The sequence below is a fragment of the Cyprinus carpio genome, chromosome A8 (genome assembly GCF_018340385.1).
Source record: "Cyprinus carpio isolate SPL01 chromosome A8, ASM1834038v1, whole genome shotgun sequence".
NCBI classification, from domain to species: Eukaryota; Metazoa; Chordata; class Actinopteri; order Cypriniformes; family Cyprinidae; genus Cyprinus; species Cyprinus carpio.
The window spans coordinates 5332197-5353598 of record NC_056579.1 but is presented as its reverse complement, the minus strand read 5'-3'; the positions used below and the strand labels follow the sequence as shown (position 1 = coordinate 5353598).

The 21402-nt window shown below is 34.4% G+C and overlaps 1 protein-coding gene and 1 pseudogene across 1 annotated transcript; one reads left to right on the top strand and one right to left on the bottom strand.

Annotated features, from left to right (window-relative positions):
• Positions 1-320: 320 nt before the first annotated feature.
• Positions 321-4358, bottom strand: LOC109094887 (annotated as a pseudogene).
• Positions 4359-5143: 785 nt separating this feature from the next.
• Positions 5144-21013, top strand: LOC109095308 (tyrosine-protein phosphatase non-receptor type 18-like). The gene is made up of 17 exons (XM_042763015.1): positions 5144-5592; positions 8906-9014; positions 9952-10028; positions 10222-10311; positions 10423-10461; positions 10550-10618; positions 10838-10900; positions 11800-11942; positions 12321-12387; positions 12542-12619; positions 12841-12894; positions 13853-14010; positions 15349-15665; positions 17616-17647; positions 18072-18099; positions 19251-19340; positions 20248-21013. The coding sequence occupies exons 1-17, from the start codon at positions 5494-5496 to the stop codon at positions 20319-20321; spliced, it is 1587 nt and encodes a 528-aa protein (XP_042618949.1). The 5' UTR covers positions 5144-5493; the 3' UTR covers positions 20322-21013.
• The last annotated feature ends 389 nt before the right edge of the window (positions 21014-21402 follow it).

Here is a 21402-nt window from a genome sequence, read left to right as displayed (position 1 = left end):
ATGAAAATCCATGTTGTTTTTGAACATTTTTTTTAATAGTTGTTAAGTATCTTCGCAAAACAAACAACATATAAAAAAGTAACAACAATAATTTCATGTTTTTATGTTTAAATTTCTATTTCAAATAAATGCTTTCCACAAAAAAGCAAGAATTTTAAGCACCACATCTGTTTTCAACATTGATAATAAAAAATGTTTCTTGAACAGCAAATCAGCGTATCAGAATGATTTCTGAAGGATCATGTGACACTGAAAAACGAGTAATGGCTTCAGCTTTGACATCACAGGAATAAATAAAATATTAAAATATAAAAAAAAAACCATAGAAAACTGTTTTTTTAAATTGTAATAATATTTCACAATATTAAAGTTTTTATTGTATTATTGAGCAAATAAATGCAGTTTTGGTGAGCAGAAGAGACTTCTTCCAAAACATCAAAAATTTAATCGCTGGCAAACTTTTGAAAAGTAGTATGTGTAATTCTTCAATGCATGAAAAGTTGAACTGAAAAATTAACATGAATTTGAGAACTTTAACTGAATTAAGGAAACACACCAAGCCCACAAACGAAGAAGACATACAGTATTTTGGGAGGATCCATCGCAGCAGTTTATTGACTTCACTGACAGCTGATTTCTTTGTGACAAGTTTAGTAAAGCAGGTGTACATCTCAAACTTGCTAGAGACCTGTAGAGCAAAAGGGACAGTTTAGAAAATACGTACAGTATATAATGTAAATATTACATATACTGTACACTACCATTTAAAAGTTTGGGATTGGTAACATGTTTTTGAAAGAAGTCTCTTGCTCACCAAGGCTGCATTTATTTGATCAAAAATACAGTAAAAACAGTATTGTGAAATATTATTGTGATTTAAAATAACTCTTTTCTATTTTAATGTATTTTAAAATGCAATTTAATCCTCTGATGGTAAAGCTGAATTTTCAGCATCAGTCTTTAGATCCTTCAGAAATCATTCTTATATACTGATCTGCCGTTCAAGAAACATTTCTTATTATTATCAATGTTGAAAACAATTGTGCTGCTTATTATTTTTTTATTTCTTCTTGAGCAATGGTCAACTCTGATTTCTTGTTGATCTTTTTAAACTCAGAACATCCTGATCTATTGAAGTTGTCTTGATTCTGAAAACATACCCATGCTAGGAGAGTTTCTTTGCCTGCAGAATATAATTGAGTTTAAGAGGCCGTGATGTACTGAGGATGCGATAGTGCATGTTGTGAAACAGATCCAGCAGGCGTATCCTCTCTTCCTGGCTTCTGTATGCCACCTCCATCTCTGGGCTGAGTGAAGAGACATAAGAAAATGGCATCATTTAGCATGCTTATAGTGTGTATCGTTGATTACAACACAGCCATTATTCACTAATGTGATCTGGTCACCACCTACATTATTACAGTGGCTGAGATGTGTCTTATGAAAACATACATAGACTGTCAATGCGATAAAAAAAAAAAAAACTCAGTGTCAGTCAGTTGGAGACAGTTTAAACCACAGACTGTTTCCACACATGTGGTCTTTGATGCTTCAATCTAATCATCCAGTTAGCCTTATTTGCTTGCATTTTTGCATAAAAGGCACCTCACATCTGTGTCCGCTCAGGGTCTGAAACATTTCAGCCATGTGATTAGCCAAATCAAGTGTTTACTGTTGCAGAATTCATGGCTAATCTTTCACAGAATATGGAAATCCTGGCTTATAGGCCATCATTTATCAGGACTTGAGAGCCATCTGGTGTTTCTGATGACAAAAAGAACCATTGATTCGGATAAAAGAGTCAAAGCACTGATAATTTGTGTAAATGTCAGATCTGAATACTCCCTGCTCCTAAGAAGACTTTTTGACCAGGATTCTACTCTTATTTTTTATTATTGTCATAGGCTTTAATTAATTTATGTTAACTGGCAATAAATACGTTTGAAATTAAATATAATTAATTTACATTATTTAATTTTGCTATTGTTAACCTAATATTTTCTGTCCATGAGGCCTAGTGAAAATAATTTCAGAGGCCGATCAAGTTATTACATTTTCATGGAAGTCAATGAAGGCTAACATTTTTTTAATTTCGATGATGAATTGTGCACAATAAATCCATGAACATGTATTAAGAAGTAAATGGTCTATTTTGATTTCATATTGACAATTGAATGCAGCTCTGTAAGCTACTCACCATGTGAACTGAGGGAGCTTGCGATGGTGGTCTAGCACTTTTGAGGGTTTGTACAGGAAGTGCATAAGATTAGCTACACTGATATCAACAACAATGTACAACTGAGTGTTTGCCACACACTGCACGGTATTCTGGGATTCTCTTTTTGCACTCTGCCATGGCCTAAAATGCTTCTTTATCTGTAGAAAGAAGAACAAGGCATAAAGTACATTCAGGAGGGTCTAGATATGCCACATAAGCATAAAAGTAGCAGTCTTGATTGAACAGAGGCAGGCAGATGGGCGTCCATGTCTCTCCAGCCTGAAAAGCAGAGGAGGCCCTGATCAAAAGGAGATGAAGGTCATTGGGTTTTAGTCTAGCATCTTCCAAAACCATCTTCTCCTGAACAATGGAGACAAGTCAGTTGTTGGCAATGAGAAAAGAGAAGACCAGATTCGGGGATGTGACTGAGAGCGTCTCTGGAAGAGGATGGCAGAGGCAGGCTTTGGACTGCTGACAGCATGAAGCCAGGATCAGAATCCATGACACCGAGAAGTCCGTCCAGAACCAAACAGCAGACGCGCCAGGTCAAAGTTCTTCTGGCGCTCAAAGATGCGGTTTATGCTGGCCTGCATGAGCATGCTGACTATCTGATGATAAACATGGAGGAGCTCGCTGCGCAGCTGCTGCTCAGACTGGTGAGTGGCAGAAACAGATACAAACACCAGTGGACCCTTCTGCAAAAAGACCACCGTATGCTCATCTGAGGGAAACAGAGGGAAAGAACAGAGTAATATTAGCTGTTGTCTGTCATTATTATATATATAAAAATGTTTAATTTAAAATTTTTCAAAACTGAAAACGGGTCAAAAATAATTTATATATGTACAGACCCTAATTACATGCAGAATGTAAAGATTCCATGTAATCTTTTCTGTGTTGACATAAGTTTTTTCACATGAGTTTATATAAAATATAATATTTATATATTTTAACATGTAATTTTCTGTGATGTGTGGGTGAATTTCCAGCAGCCATTAGTTTTCTGTATCACAAGATTTGTTAGAAATCATTCTAATATGCTGATCTGGTGATCAAGATACATTTATTACTATTATCAATGTTGAAAACAGTTGCTTAATATTTTTGTGGAATCTGTGATGCATTTTTGTCAGGAATCTTTGATGATTAGAAAGTTCAAAAGAACACTATTTATTTGAAAAAAAAAAATTTGTTTGTAAAAGTCTTTACTATAATTTTTGATCAATTTAATGCATCCCACAGTATACAGTATTCAAGAGATTAAATGTCTTAATCGCTTAAATATTTTATATAATTTATATAAGATTAAATAAAATATTTTATGTTGTCCAAGAAAGAAAAAAATACTGTAAATTTCAAATATGTTAAATATAACTCTTGTGAACTTGTTTATACACTAAATTTCCATTTACATATGAACTTTAACACTAACCATATATTCAAAGAAGCAAAAGCCACCCTTTATTACTTTCAAAGAAAGTTTCAAAGTAATTTACAACCTAAACTTTTTTTAAGCTCTTTTGTTCTTCAGTCATTTCCTTTTGTTGTTGTTATTAAACTAAGTTGCTGCAAATAACCTTTATTTTATAAAAAAAAAAAAAAAGTCCGCTATCAGACAGTTTAAAAAACCTAAATGAAGAGGATCTAACCTGAAAAAAAAAATTGATTGAACCATGTCAGCTCCAGCCTGGACAAAGGAGACCAGCGCCATCATGACACCCATGGTGGAGGAGAGGGCCTCCTCGTTGCCATAGTGTGAGTAGATGGGCTTACCTGCCTCGCTCAGCACAAACACATGCTTCCTGTGTTGCCTCCAACTCTCTGACATTATATCTTCATTCCTATAAGTCAGACCTGGGACATCCACAACACAACCTGCCAAGGGGTCCTTTTTCTGTCCGCTGAGGTTTGCCTGGACCAAGCTAGATGGAAACTTACCAGTATCCTCTATTAAGGTGTCCTCAGGTTGAAACTCTCAGCTTCCTCTATTGTTGTTCCTTTGCATGTTGTCTGTTTCTCATTTCCCTCAAAGCAAGACTTGGTGTTTTTTTTTTTTTTTTTTTTTTCTAAGGGTGAAAACACTCGTTCTATTGATGTCAAACAATGGATCTCTGTGGCTCTCCATTACTCAGTCTGGAATCCCAGAGGTAATCACATGATGCCTAGGGATCAGAGAGATGTAATAGGATGAATATGATGCTTCATCTCTTGCTGAAAAACATTTTTCTAACTGGTCTTTGGCAGTGCTGATTTAGAGGAGGTTAAAGTGGGACATGAAACTGACTGAATGCTAAAGTGGTGTCAAAATAATGTGCAAAGTCAAAAAAAAAAAAAAAAGTATAGTACAAAAAATTACTATGATTCACATAAACTCCCAGATAAGCATAACCTATATGAAATATTTACCATAGTAGGCTAAACACAATGCCAAAATACCATTGCTGCTAGTGAAGTGTAATACAATCAAACTGCTAAAAATATTTTACTGAATCTCAAAATTATTACATGTGAAAAAAAAAAAAAAAAAAAAATTATTAATTTATTTTATTTTATTTATTTATTTTGCAGAAAATGTTGTTGAATTGCTGCAGGGCAAGTTTTGGGTTTGTTTCTGTCTAAATGATATTCGATCTACAACAAAATGCGGATCTGTAGCCTACTGGGTTGAGTGCAATGTTTTCAATATGTGGGAAGTTCCTGCTTGGTTTTTACAAATTTGCAAATAGTAATTGTGACATGAGGTGCGTTCAAGTGGTTGTGGTGGTTGGACATATTTCTTTCTTTTCCCCCTTTCCTATATATAGCCTACAGGAATGTTTTAGCACCAATGCAACACAATGGAGCGCAAAATTTATATCAGTTTTTATTGTAGCATTGTGTGACTGTAATCGATGACTTATCAGTTTTTATTGTAGCGTTTTTCTGCTGCCACAAAGGCTGATGGGAAATATAGTTAATGTTCACAAGACTAGCCCGAGGTGAACGAGAGTGTAGTTCCTCCCCACATCTACAGGTAAGGTTCTGACAGCGGATTGGCTGGAATGATAAAATAGGCGTGGCGACAGCAGATGATTGACATACCGCCGTGCACGAAGGTGACCAACAAAAATATCAGCGGGGGAAACTTCCCTGTCTCAGTTTTGCTGCCTGGATAACCTTACAAACACGGAAACAGAGCAGTTCTCCTGCAAACGATCGTATATTAATAGTTAAGACTGTACAAGGAGTCGAGTATCAAGAAAATGCCGGAGTAAGATGCTGGAGAGCGTGATTATATGGTGATGGAAGCGCACCTGTTGAGGTTCGTGGAGCGGGTCCGCTGCCTGTCCGACCGCGACAGCACTGGAGACCAGCTCATCTCCACCGAGTTCAGCGTAAGACCTAAACTTTTACACGTTCTTTTTAATTAAATATAATGTTATTTAACAGATCATATCAGTTCAAATAAGATGACACACTATACCATAGTATTACCATGTTTTTGGACATTATAGTCATTATAATGTTATATATTTGGACATAGTCATCACTCTCAGGTACTTCTAAAAATGCCATATTATTTTTAGATTGTACATGTCACAAATATAGTATTACTGTGGCACTTTTGGGTACTTTGTAAGTGAAGTACCATAGAGTATTAGCCTATTTAAAAACCATGATAAATGAATATGGCTTAGTTCCACCACCACTGTGTCGTGGCATTACCATGGTTTTTAGACATGGTAATGCCATGTTTTTTTCATGACGGCAGTATTATGGTATTCTTCGAAGTACCTTGGCCTATCATGTAAATACCATGGTTTATATGGTAATAAAAGTTCCTTGGAATTACCATCATATACTGTATCACCAGTAGCCCTGTATCTTGGTACTATCACAGTATGTTTTTGTGTATTTTAAAATATATGCCAAATATATTTCCAACTACATGAATGTGCATTTTTTAATCTTATTGTTACTAATTTTATTATAGTGAGAATTATTCTAAAGTGTTTTTAACAAACTGCTTATTTGCATTTGTGTTTGCAAACGAGTTGTTCCTGCAGGTCACACGACAACTGCATGAGCAACTGTAAACTGAGGTGAAAGATCTCACTGCTGATTCCATTCAAGCTTTTTCGTTTCTGACACTTAAATAGGGAACACTCTCCAAATGTTCTGACAAGTGTTTCGAAAAATCGATGAACAAGTGTTCTTCCAGTAATGTTAATAGTCTGCACATTCAAAATGATGTGGTCTTTAACAATGTTCTGAAAACAATAGCACGATAAATTTTATTTCTACATCATTCATGGAATGTCTTTTTCTGAAACATTTTATTTGGACGTTCTTCCATTTGTTTCACAACGTTCAGGGATCATTCAAAGTAACAACCCCTTAATGTTTTCATGAACGTTCACACAAAGAAATAAAATATTTAAAAAAAAAAGAAAAAAAAAAAGAAAAAAAAATGTATATATAATATATATATATATATATATATATATATATATATATAGTATATATATATATATATATATATATATATATATATTAAAAACTGTGTTATAAAACTGTGTTAAAAACCAAGACTGTTAAGTTACTCTAGAAAAGTAATTTATTAGCTACTAATTCAACAGTGTAATTAGATTACTCACTCTTAAAAAGTATTCTGTTACTTATTAATTACTTTCTAAATCCCATATCAACCTCGACCAGTTAAACAATACAAAGATAGACATGAAACTGCTTTTTTAATTCTTTTAAATAAATATTATAAAATTGCATAAATTATTCTTGAACTGACCAAAGTATTTAAAGGGACAAGGTTACATTAAAAACATATATTTTAACATGAGTTGTTGAATTTTGATGTTAAATCATTATTTTTTTTATATAGAATTGTTCTATAGTCTGCACAGTATTTGATGCAATTACATTACATCAGAAGTAACTGTAATTAAATTACAAAAAAGAGTATTCCCTTCACTTTCTCAAGGGAAAAGTAATTCATTTACAGTAGTTAATTACTTGGTAAAGCATTACACCCAACACTGATCAGAAATAATGTTTTCATAACTTAATAAAAACATTTATTTTTTGTAAGAACACATTTTTGAAAGAACATATTTTTGTAAACTGGTGGGATCAGAGCCAGAGCATCATCCTGTATATACAGTTAGACCAAGGTTTTACAGAAGCATCTGTTGCTTTTTTACTCATTTGACTACATGAGTAAAAGTAAGAGGACATTTATGACCAGCATTATCTACAGTTCCTCATTTAGTTTCTCAGTTATTAACTACGGGCAGCATTCTGAGACAGAAGTTGAAGCCTGTGTGGGAGAAGAAAAAAAAAAAAAAACACTTGAGACTGTAGAGCATTTGGTGAAAGGGGCAGTAATGGGTTGTGATGCTCTGTGGCTTCACTGGAGGAGACCTAACCGAGAGCATGTCGTTGAAAATAGTGCATGTGTGCTGATCTCTTCTGCTTTTAGAGAATGGAAGTAAAACAGAGAGCAGTTATAGGTCATGAAAATGTAGCTGTCTCTATTTACAGATATTTATAACCTGTTTGTTTGTCTGAAAAGAATTGAAGGCTTTCCTGTTACAGTACAGCATGATGCTAACAATGCGTAAGTCAAGGGATTGATTCCCATTAATGAGTCAAACATATACTTTGAAGGCAATGCAAATCACTTTTGCATTAAAAAAAAAAAAAAAAAAAAAAAAAAAACCTTCTAAATGCATAAATGTAGTAAAATTTCAGTATGCTGATCATGGTTGAAAAATGTTGTGTTTATTGAGGTTTGATCTTGAGTGTTTCATAAACCACATCCTCCCTCAAAAAACAAAGACACTTTTTTAAGGCTTTTATGCACAATACTACATTCCTGCAATACCCGAGGCTGCAGTTTTAGGACTGCATTTCTAGGACCCTATTTTTTGTGACGGCGCCACCTTAGCCAATTCAATTCCAAGAGAGGAGACCGGACTTAAACATCAAACAAACAGATGAAAAGACTTTCCATCTTATTGATTTAAACGTATACGACCTAACGTGAACTTGAGTGTGTGAGGCAGTGTCAGCAATCTCCATTTATGAACCTATTTAGCTATGAAAAAAAAAACAGTTAGTTGTGCTCCTGGACCTTGTAAACTGGTATTTGTTTCCAAATTATATTAAAATTCATTAACATAGGCCTACTAATAAACACTCATTTGTAGTGCACCTGTTTTACTGTTTACTACACATCTTAAAGTGGATCACACATCAGACGTTAAGCGCTGCCGCTAATAAACTGAAGTTTTGCACAGACACAAGTTGTTCTTTCCTAGAACACATATAGAAAATACTGAAACAAGTTAGGTTAATATTTCAAGTGGGTTACCACTGGGGATGTTTAGGGTTTGGTGAGGACTATAATTAAATGTATACAGTTAAACTAAATAATTACTTTTAAATAATAATACAAATAAACAATTTAAAAGCAAGTGTTATAAAAGAGTATAAACTATATCTGTAATTAAAAAAAAAAAACTTTAGGATCCTAGAAATGCTGAACAGCAATGCAAACAAGTAAAAGGACACCACCTTGTGGTCAGATGGTGCAATCAATTAACATTCTACTAAAATGAGAGGGATTTGGTCATGTTTAAAAAAAAAAAAAAAATCTGTTACCAGTGTGTTTTCTCTTTCCTTTTTCAGTTGATACGGCAGAGAAGTGCATCACTCAAAGAGGATCATGGCCTGTCCACTGCCGTAGGAGAAATCAAAGAAAATGTGAAGAAAAACCGCTATAGGGATATTCTGCCCTGTACGTAGCCTCGTACCTCAATGCAGTTCTCTTCATACAATTGTTTTAAGAAATATGTGTTAACAAATAACATGATCATGACCTTTATTGTTTCAACGTTTTAGGTTAATATTTACAATTCATTGCAATTCAAACAGGCATGCAGTGAGACATATATTTAATATAGTTTTTATATATTTAATGTAGTTAATGTTAATATTGATATGTAGTCAAAAAAGCAGCAAGCATAATTTTGCATGAAAAGGCCTAACAACAAGAATTTTCTGCCGACCCAGTCAGCTTGTTTATTTATTTATTTGCTTTTATTTTGCTTTTATACTGAGCAAAACTGTAATATGACACTATGACATGACTTTTGTAAAGGAAATATGTTAATTAGACATATAAATAAGGACTATATTTTTAGTAGCACTTTTTTAATTTGTCAAAAATAAATATTTTTTAACAAACTGCAAAATTGTATTAAGTTTTAAGCAATCATATCTGCTGCAATATAACTCCATGACAGATATAAATTCAAATCTTTTGCGGAAAAACAATGGCATATGGTGTTTTTCATGTATCATTTGCAAGCCATTCTTACTGATGCTTCTAAGACTAACACATTTTGTGTTAGAATGTTGCATACTTTGATATCAGGATTTTCAGGCTCAGATCTCATCAGCTTTGAAATATTTATGACTCACAGTTTCTCTCAGTATGACACAGAATAGTGCACAGAAGTTATTTTACATGATTCTCTGTCACATCATTTTCAGTTTACTGTCACATCTATCAAAACATGCCTCCTATAGTTACAGTACAATGTTTTTTAGTATTGCAATGGCAATAACATGTCGTTATATTTCATAATTGAGTCTGCACAATGTGTTGCCTGATAAATGAGTTACTCACACTGATGAGGGGAAAAATATGTATTATGTTTTATGCATTCCAGATGATCAGACCAGAGTCTGTCTAGCTCCAACCACATCTGAATATGAGTCTGATTATATCAATGCCAACTTCATCAAGGTACTGCAGCATTTTTAACTTCTTATCAAGGGCATCATGCACTTTTTTTTTTAAAATTGTGACAGATTTAATAATATGTGACCACAAAATCGTAGAACTCTAAAAATAAGTCATACAGTTTTTTCCAGATATTTTTGAAGCATAGTAGATGTGTAAAAGAATAATATTTATTTTTTCTTTTTTTTCCCACTAGGGACTGAACAGGACATATATCGCCACCCAAGGCCCTTTGAGCAGTACTGTGGTTGATTTCTGGCGCATGATTTGGCAACACAATGTTAAGGTGAGCTCCTTATACACTTTTTATTTTTCTATAATTATGCAGTATCTCTTCATTGAATTATCTATTATCTGTTTAGAATTGATTTAGTTTTTGGTCTGTTCTTTTTGTTAGGTCATAATCATGGCTTGTAGAGAGGTAGAGATGGGAAAGGTAATCTTTATATTTCCTTAGTTGTTCTGTTTCATATGCCTGTCATTTTCTTGCCATTTACTGTTTTAACAACCTCTCTGTTCTTTAGAAAAAATGTGAAGTCTACTGGGCGTCGACCACAGATGCATCAATTTTTGGTCCCTTTACCATCTCAACTGTAAGTGTTTCTGTGCTCCTCAACAAAGAAGATGGTTTATAATTCAGTTCGTTCTTAGGTACAGGATATTAATCTTACACAACAGTTCCTTTTGATGTTATCTCCACGCCTCGTGAAAGTTTTGTCAGTTTTTTCAGCGGTTTGATGCAAAGTGTATTTTGTGCAGTTGCAAGTCCCCAAAAGAGGAAGCTCTCCTGATTACTGTTATTTTTTCTTTAGTTTGAAGAGTCACGACCAAATGAGGAAGTCATTGTTCGGACGTTGGTGGTAAAATATTATGATGTAAGTGGTGTCCCTAGTGTGTCATTAGTAGAATATGATATAAACTGGACATAATAACATATGTTTGTTTTGAATATATATATACAAATCATATAAATAAATAAATAATGATTTCTTATGCTCACCAAGGATGCATTTATTTGATCAAAAATGCAGTAATATTGTGAAATAGTTAATGGCAAAGCTGTTTTTTACATAAAAAAGCACTTGAAACAATAACACAGATCAACGATATGAATATATTTTTAAATGTAATTTATTCCTCTGATGGCAAAGCAAAATTTTCAACAGCCATTACTTCCATTAAATTTATTATTATCAGTGTTGAAAATAATTGTGCTGCTTAATATTTTTGTGTAAATCGTGATACATATAGACAGAATAGGATTCATTTTTAAATAGAAAGATAAAAAGAACAGTTTATTTGAAAAACTTTTTGTAGCAAAGTGTTGACTGGCACTTTTGTTCAGTTAAATGCATACTTGAGTAATAAAAGTATTAATTTATTCAAAACAAAATAATTGTGTGTGTGTGTGTGTATTTATATATAAACACAAACACATAGAGGAATTTATACACACACACACACACACACACACACACACATATATATATATATATATATATATATATATATTTGGGGTGAACTGTTCCTTTAAGAGCGTTTCTATTTGTGTTTTTAAGGAAAATCTGACAAACCACAAAACTGCAGTGTTCTTCATTTTGAGCGTCTTGTAAAACACTGTTAACTCTGACACGGTTCCAAACAAAGAACCACCATTACCATTTCAGTGTGTGATGTTTCCCATTTTAGTTCATTTTAATTAAGCATTGTAATTTGTTGAAGAAACGGTAATCCATTGAGAGGTCAACATTGCCATCTTTCCACATCTTTCCAGGAAACTCGTGAAGTGTCTCATTTCCAGTATACTGCCTGGCCGGATCACGGAATTCCAGACATGCCGGATGGCATTCTGGGTATGATGGAGCTGGCTCGCCAAAAACAGGGCAACCAGACGGATCCGGTAGTGATCCACTGCAGGTCTGTATCACACACACAGCCGTCTCTGTGTTTTTCTGTGCCTCTGACAAATGACCCATCTGCCCATGAAAATTCATCAGGTCGAGTCGGTCCATGTTGTTAGGGTGCAGCAGGGACCGGCCTGTGTTCCTCTGGTTCCATGCATTTTAATGGCACCATTTAAATGAAGCGAGACATGTTAAATATTCAGCACCTGATGTGGCGCTGGAAAAGCCAGTTAACTTCCAGACTTCAGCACAGATTCACTAATTATTACCCTCTCTTTATATACATGAGAGAGGCTCTGTCTGACAATATGGCCCATAATTCCCCCCGTGACTCAGGAGGGGATGGATCATATCATGATATGGAAATGTGACGGCTTCTTTCTCTTTACAGTGCCGGCTGCGGTAGAACGGGGGTCATCTGTGCTGTTGATTATGTCAATGATCTACTACTGACAGAGGTATTTACATACCAACACAAAATTATATGCACAGTGCTTGAGAGTGAAGCATGTGATTTTTAAATTCGAATTAGGCAACATAATGTGTCATATATACTAATATAACACACACATACATAGTTATCACATGAAACACATTTTCTTTAATTCTCAGCAAATACAGGAGGATTTTAATGTCTTGGACCTGGTGTTAGAGCTCAGAAGACAGAGACCTTCGGCTGTGCAGACGAAGGTAACATACAGAACATGATTTCTTGCATGGCACATATAATGGAAATGATTTACAGAATGGATTTTTGAACTATTATTGAACCCTCTTCTATTTAAAGTAAATAATCAAAGCCTGTATGTTTTTATCACATGGATATAGGCCCATTTAGCCCCGTCTGTCATATTTCACAATACCATGTGAATTCCTGATGTCAAGGGCTACGTTTTTGTTAATCTTCTCAGGAGCAGTATGCATTTGTCTTTCATACGGTTGCTCAGATGTTTCAAAAAAACTTCTAGAAGAAAAAAAACAAGAAAAAAGAAATAAAAAAAACACTGAAAAAAAAAAATAAAGAAGTTTTGCTGAGCATAAGAGACTTTAAAAAACTCTTACAGAACCCAAACCTTTGAATAATAGTGTAACTGAATCAATTTTTTGTCATCATTTACTTACTCTCAAGTCAGTCAAAATCTGTATCATTTTCTGAACACAAAAGGAGATCAATTGTTTGTTCCACTCATTTCTGTACCAAAGTGATGCTGTCAAGCTCCAGACTGTAAAAGTAGTCCATATGACTTGTGCTCTATTTTCAAATCCATCTAAAGATGTCAGCTTTTAGTGAGGAACACACTGAAATTCAAGTTGCTATTCACTGATAACCTTCCTCTCTGACATAGTGCTGAAATTTGCATTCAAAGACATTCAAATACAGCACTTGAGTGATGTGAAACCCCTCATATTGAGCTATCATAGACTTGGTATACAGCCCATGATTTGTTGGACTACTTTTTTATGGAGTTTTTTGCCCTTTTAGGGCCCCGACAGCTTCCGCCTATGCAACAGTCACTAGGATAGTTTGCAAAATATCTAATAACAGAAAAGTGGGACATTTTTGCTATGCACCCAACTATTACCTAATGTTCTTGTGGTGGATGACGTACTAATATTTCAGTGCTTGTTGGTACATTGACTGATGTTTAGATGGTGGATGTTCTTTGTGACAAAAGAACACTTTCCATTTGTTGACATCTAAGAAGAAACAGTATCTAAAGTTTCCTCTGAGTGTTTTGTTTAAAATACATTTACTCTGCCACCACATCTCTTGTTTTTTACATCACATCATGTTTTACTTCCTCAAGACATTGAACCGTGAGCTTTAAAAAAGCAGTTTAGCAGGAAACACACTTGCTGTGTGCTTCCTCTATGCAAATGTTCGAGCATCTTTCAACAGTTGAACACAGACGCTCTGTGTAGCTGCTCTTTCACACTTTGTACTTATTTCATAGTTTGTTTGTTTTTTTTTTGTATTGGAAACACAAGACTTCAGCCTCTCTCTACATCAATGCGGTTTCACCGAAGACTTCACTAAAATCAGGATCATTAAGCAGCATCAGCGTACCCCCTAGAACACGGTAAGACCACAAAGACCCTCATTTCCACATTTCTAACCCTGTTTGCGGTGTCTGTGATTAAAACCAGCGGTGGCAACACAACCAGAGGCCAATTTTGGATGGACAAATATGCAAATCTGCTAACTACGGCACTGTGCGTCACGCAGGTGGACTCCGCTAAGACGCTTACAAGCTGTTATTGTCGGTTCTGTCTTGCACACCACAGGGAGCAATTTGAACTTTTCTCATCCCACATGTAACCAGAGTTAATGTGAGTTGATCTTGTGAGACATCGACGTATAGCTGGATACGCATTTCTCTGCACAGGCACTTGTTCATGGTGACATTTCTGCTTTGCATACAGATGAATGTGATTTTTGTAATGATGATTGATCTGAAGATGAATGCGGTTTCCGCTAAGGCTCAGATTATACAGAACAAACAAGCAATTTAATCATTTATAAGTCGCCGTGTTCTGCCATTGCAGTTCCCCTTGGGTCAGTAGCATTTTTCATAAGAAACACTGAATGCAAATGTGACACACAGTCATTAGACGTTGCTGTAGATGTGGTCTCACAAAGCACCAATGTAGTCAAGCTGCCCAGAGCAAAATGTGGAAGGTAAACTTTCCATTTTCTGTGAATGAGCTACTGTGAGATCTTACGTCACTGTGTAATCTAATACAATCAACATTGTCACTAATACCCATTGGCTATTTGGCTTACTAGCAATGTAATTGACAAGCTAGTGATCTCATGTCTTGATCATATACTCGTTTTTGTCCTATGCACCAATGTAGATAATAATGTGGATAATTGTAAGTATGGATTCTTGTGTTTTCTGTGGGTGCTTGTTTGCGCACAACTCTCTTCTGTGTTGCTAGGGTGCTTTCTTGCTGATCCAAGTAAAAGAAAATGTTTTATAAAAGTCCCTGGTGCTTCCTTTAAGGGGTTTTTGTACATTTTATTGTCCTACATTTACATTTATTTACATTTATGCATTTAGCAGACGCTTTTATCCAAAGCGACTTACAGTGCATTCAGGCTATACATTTTTTTATCTAACATGTGCTCCCTGGGAATCGAACCCACAACCTTTTGTGCTGCTAACACAATGCTCTACCACTGAGCCACAGTCCTCCAGATAATGATCACATACTGCTTCTAAAAAGTGTACTTTATGCTGCTTTATATTATGTAAAAATTAATATAAACTGAATTAATGATATATATTGATTTTAAAATCTGATTAAAATCTTCAAATTATATTTAATGCTGGATAAAATATGTCAGATAATTTGCTAAAATAAAATACAAATAACTTGTAAATAAATATGTATTTGTCTGTGTTTGGTTTCAGAAATCCACCTCTTAAGCCCAGGCTTTCTCATCCTCTTCCTCAGACCAGGATGAATGACACTTATGCAGTGGTCAACAAGTCCAAACTACAGCCTCCTGCTTCTGCCCCTCATTCAATCACTGTCCATCACTATGACAACGCTGATTTAGAGAAAAGCAATAACAATGCAGTCTACAGTGCAGTCAAACCTAAAAACAGGCCCATGTCAGTCCTGCCCTCTCCCACCTCACCGGGTTATGACAGATCAACAACAGCCAATCAGAGAGGAGGACTGGCACCCAAAAAGACAGATCATGATGGTTATGAGCTATTGCCAGGTAAAGGACATTTAGATTTTTTTAAATGGCGAATGATACAATGAGTTAAAAATTCAGTAGCCAGTAAATAACCACGTAGCAACAACGCTTATCCAGTGTTTGTTTAGTATTATTTATTTATTACTGTAGTATCTATTAATATTTAAAGTTTTAGTCATTTTTAAAAAATATATATACTTTTTTTTTATTTAGCTTTAATTTATTTTTACACTTTCAAACAATTTTTAGTACTTTTACCCTGGTTTCACAGACAAGGCTTAAGCCTAGTCCCAGACTAAAACACATGTCTGAGCTGTTTTAACTGAAAGAAACTTGCATTGACATATCTTAAAATATGTAATTGTCAATGATTTGTCTCAAGATGCACACAGTACTTTTTATTTTTTTTCTGTAAAAGCTATTTGTAACAATATAAAAACTCCATAATTACGGGAAGAAGGAGGCAGGAACCGGCGAACACTCAAATAAAACTTTAATTACAAAATAAACCCAAAACAGGGCGACAGCCCCTCACGGGCGATTGCCGCGCACAAACAAAAACCAGACCACAAAATAAAAACCCAGGCCTGGTCCTCGCTCGTCCTTCACTGTCGTCGTCCTCTTTTGTATCCTCTTCTCCATCTCCTCCGTGGGACTCGAGACCGGTGAATGGAGCAGGTGTCGCTCATTTCCCAATCACTCCACCGGCCTCGCTCCGTTCCCACGGCTCTCGGCCCCGCCCCACTCGTCACACTATTTAAATATCCTAATTGAACTATGGCCTAATCCTGGCTCAGTCTAAGCCTGAGTACTTATTTGATTTCAGCTAGTTGCCAAGGCAACATTTCTAATTTTCCAAGTTTTTTAAATGTAAGATTTCCTCTGTTATTTATACATTTAATTTTTGTGTTATTTATATTTACAGAAACATTTTTTTTTTTACAGTTTTAGCCTTAGATAACAACAACACTGCCAGTTGCATAAAATGCTTACACTAGTCTTAGTCGTCTAATTTTTTATTTTTATTTTATTTTTTTCCCCTCTAAGACTGGTTATAATGTTTCAGTCAGGTACATAAAAAAAACATAGATTGGTATAATTTGAACCCTAAAAACCCTAACTGAAGTCTGCTAGGATAAAGTCTGCTGTACTGAAAATAAAAGTAGACACAAAATGCAAAATCATGACTTTAGTTGCGCACGAAAAGGAAGATCACTTCAGTGAATGGGAACTTGCTTGTTTTAGGAAACTTCTGCTTGCTGCTTTCACTATCCTCTCATGACTCTGTTCTTCTCTGTCATGTGATCACCAGGGTGTTCAGACCCTTTCGTCTGGTGTTAATCTGTTAAAGGTTCCGTTATTTAAAGCTTGTATTTCCATATCTCTTTTTTTTTTTTCACTGTAGATCTTTATAAGTATGGGCAGAGTCCAAACAGGTGAAGTGTGTCATTTTTATGCCAGTGGGGTGCCACCAAAAGGAAATAGTTGGCACCATACAGTGCATACTGAATAGTAAGCTAGTTTTCCTTTTCAAACATAGCCAGTGTTTTCAAGCTGGTATCATAAACTTCCCCCGTCTGCTATTGGTCAACCAAAAGATAGTCCCGCCTCCAAATGCACGCCATTTGTTCAGGCAAAAGGTTAGATGTTTTTTAAAGCGCACTCATGTTTACACGTCAGATACATACCAATGAATGGCTTTATGTTTGCATTTTAATATTTAAATTGGGATAAGAGGAAGTATTTTTTTTTTTAATCGGAGCGCATACTTCATTTAAACAAATTTAAATGAATAAATTGTTTTAGAGAAAAATAAATTATAATTTGTAATTTTCTATACTTGGATATAACTGTAACAATACAAAAACATACAAAAACATGCAAAAACATACAACATAAAATATAATAAATATTACACATTTTTAATGATACATTCTTAATAAATCTTTTTTTATTTTATTTTTTTCTCAGGGGAGTTGAGGTCTGTGAATAGAGATTCGCAGGTAAATGATCTCTTGGTAATAAGATGTTTGCAGTCATTTTTGCTTGACAGATGGGTTCATTTGGTTTTCATGCTAAGTACTGTACATATTAATCGTATATGATGCACTTATATGCAGTTATTGGCCTGTAATTCGTGTCTGCTCACTTGGAGATGTGTCATATTACTTTCTTGTTTGTGTTTCACATCACATTCAGCCTCTTCCTGTGATATGAGGCTTCTAGCTGAGATCACACTCACAAGATAACAAGCTTTAGCACACACTTACAGGCAGTGCATTTAGTAAAATAACCTGATAGATTGAATATTTGCTGTAAAAATCTATTTTTATATGTAAACTTTTTTAACCCTGATAATCACAGATTACAATCTGCAAAGATCTTCATTAAAACTAATTAAGTGAAATGTGTTTTCCTTGGCCACAGAGTCTGCTTTCACGATCCCCAAGTAGAGGTAAGTGTGCAGTTACCTGTTTTATTTCTTATGCAAGCTGATCTGGAAAATGATTTTTCTGTGTGAATTTACACATCATTTAAATGATTAAAATGGGGGATTGACATAAAAAAAAAATTATCCTTATTTTTCTATAGTTATGACTAGTGCTGTCAAAAGATTAATCGCGATTAATTGCATCCAAAATAAGGTGAGTGTACTGTTTATATTTATTATGTATATATAAATACAAACACATGCATGTATATATTTAAGAAAAATATGTTATGTTTATATATTAAATATGTTTATATATAATATAATAATACAAATATATAAATGTATATACATGTAAATATTTTCAAAATATAACCTGTATGTGTGTGTATTTATGTACATATATATTATATACATAATAAATAAACAGTTCACATACATATATTATGTAAACAAAAACTTTTATTTTGGATGCGATTAATCGCAGTTAATCATTTGACAGCACAGCACGTGATTTATGAACTATTAACTGTCTATTAAGTCTATTATTTGTGCTTTTAAAAATGGTCACATCACAGGCATTTTAAAATGTAGTAGTGAAGGTAAAAAGAACATTAAAAAAAGTTTTAAAATAATAAAAAAATAAAAATGCATGTAACTATTTAGCTGATTTAATTTATTAACAAATTATATTATTTATTTATTATGTATTTTGTTTATTTTATGCTATTTGTTAATATTAAAATTTTTTTTCTGCAACAACATCACATAAAAAAATTTATTATTAATAATTTTAATAATTAATAATTCTCAAAAAAAAGTACAAAATAATAATAATTAATTGATTGATTAAAAACTATTATGCATACAATGGTTAACAGAAATCTGACCTTGAGCATCTGCCTTATAGGTATATGCAAATTTTAACCCACAATGCTGATGTTGGATGACTTTATATTATGTCCATAACCTACCTATAAATGCACTCAAATACAGTCCATAAAGAGTAAGGTGTGTTGTTAGTGATTCAGGAGTTACTTCACTTCCCCAGAGACTCCTTATCAACCAAATATGTGTGAAACACTATCTAGCAGTAAACAGGAAGCAGTACAAGATCAAGTGATGGTTTCACTCTCTTACTCTGAGCTTTTAAGTTGTTAAACATGTTTTCGCAGCTGAGAGCCAATCTTCTACAGATGATGATTATGAATATGTGTCTAGCGTTGTCAGGGACACCAGCAGCCCATTTGCCCCGGGTGGCCTGGGTGAGTAACGCCATATGCACACTAAATCTTAATTCTGTACACAACAAGAGTACTGAGCATATAAACATTTAGGTTTGGATGGGTTTTTGATGAGTCTTTGGAAAACAAACTGCATTGCTATTACATTTTCTAGTTTGTCTAAAAGTTGAACGACTGCCTAAATCAATCTAACTGTGCACATGTAAATTGCTAACTTGTCATTTAGTAAATCAAAATAAATAAACTGCTGTCTTACAATAGATAAACTGATCTAACTGAGCTTTTTGGACCACACAGACTTACAAGCACAAAAAGTCATTGTGGTTTCTTCGCCTCAACATCACCCATATCCGGCAAAGGCAAACATCACTTCTATTATTGCTCATATTTACAGTTAGAGGTTTAAACAGACCTTTAATCTTCAGTAGTCAAGCATTTGCTCACCCAACAATGTCTTTTCAAACCCGTATGACTTTCTTTGTTCTGTGGAACAAATATCATGCTACTTTGAGATGTCATTTATTAGAAAATAACTGTCGTCCAAATATCTAAATCTCTGTTCCATAGAAGAAAGAAAGTCTTGGGAGTTTTGAACCATGTGAGGATGAGTTAATAATTACAGAATAAAATAACACCCTGACAACACACAAGAAACAGCATCATAGCGGTCACATTGCCTTGGCAACCAGGTTCTGAAGAATGCAACATCATTCTTGTAAAAATGTGTCAAAAAAAAAAAAGCAGTCCTGATTGATATTAATTCAATTAAAAAGCAGACATGTATGCAGTCCTGATTGATATTAATTCAATTAAAAAGCAGACATGTATGCAGTCCTGATTGATATTAATTCATTGTGGCCTGTGCTCTGTTATTTTGTGTTTCTCAGTTCCGCTGGTGATTTTATACATTGTCTGTATTTGTATTTAGGTTTTAACTGTCGCATAAAGAAACCAAAAGGCCCTCGAGATCCACCGGCTGAATGGAGTCGTGCAGAAAGATGAAACTGCAAAAAAAAAATAAAAAATAAAAAATAACCCAACCTACAGTACTATAGCCTGTTCCAGTACACCGGGTAATAATAGAGCTTTATTTATTTCCTTCAGAGGTTCCACTGGTAGTTTTGTTTATATTACTGATTTAATTACTGAAGCTGTTTATGATTATGTACAGTAATGTAGTTTATTGATGTATTTGCGTGGCAAATAATTTCAAAATAATTACAAAAATGCAATTTTGAAACATTTCAGTGCACACTGATGTAAGAATGCATGTGATTTAAAGGGGTCATTTAATGTTTTTGTAATCATTCTAGTCCACTTATGTTATTCACATTTTTATTCGCCAATTTCACCTAATAGATGTTTACAATGTAAATGTGAGTAGTGATCTGTTCTAATATCTTCATCTGACATTAGTAAGTTGCCATTAAGTTTCAGTAAATTGACTTTTCAGTGTTTTTATAGTACATTAAACCGTTTTGTTTTTAAACCATCAGGGAAATGTGATTTCTCACTATACGACCCCTCCCCCCACCTCTTTAACTGGAAAGCTGGCGTGTGGTTGTGATGTGATGTGTTTGTCAGTAGAGGGCAGTGTTGAGGTGTTGTTTCTCTTCATGTTACTCCCCAGAAATAAAGATCACTCAGGTCATAAAATAAAGTCATTTACAGACAATATAACATGTGCATAAATATTGATGCTACATGTCATTTATGAATTTAGCCATAAGAACATCTTATTACATGACTTTGTGTGCTGTTCCAGTGATAAGACCATAAAATGTGCCCTCTAAACTCCAGTGCGATTTTATTTCCCTCATGAAAATCAATGGAAACTTAAGTTGTGCTTAAAGCAGGGAGCACGTTTTCCCAGATGCTCGGCCTGTTGGCAGCGTTCCTGGATGCGTGTTTTTGATGATGAATCATTCTTGCAGGATGGTAACAGGAATATCATGCAGAATGCTGTGAGATGCTCTCTACTGCTCTTTACACCAAATCAAACATGCATCGCCTGGTTAAGACTGACTGTTTAATGTGGCTGAGGCATAAAGACTTAGTCACATGATGACACTGATGAATTCTT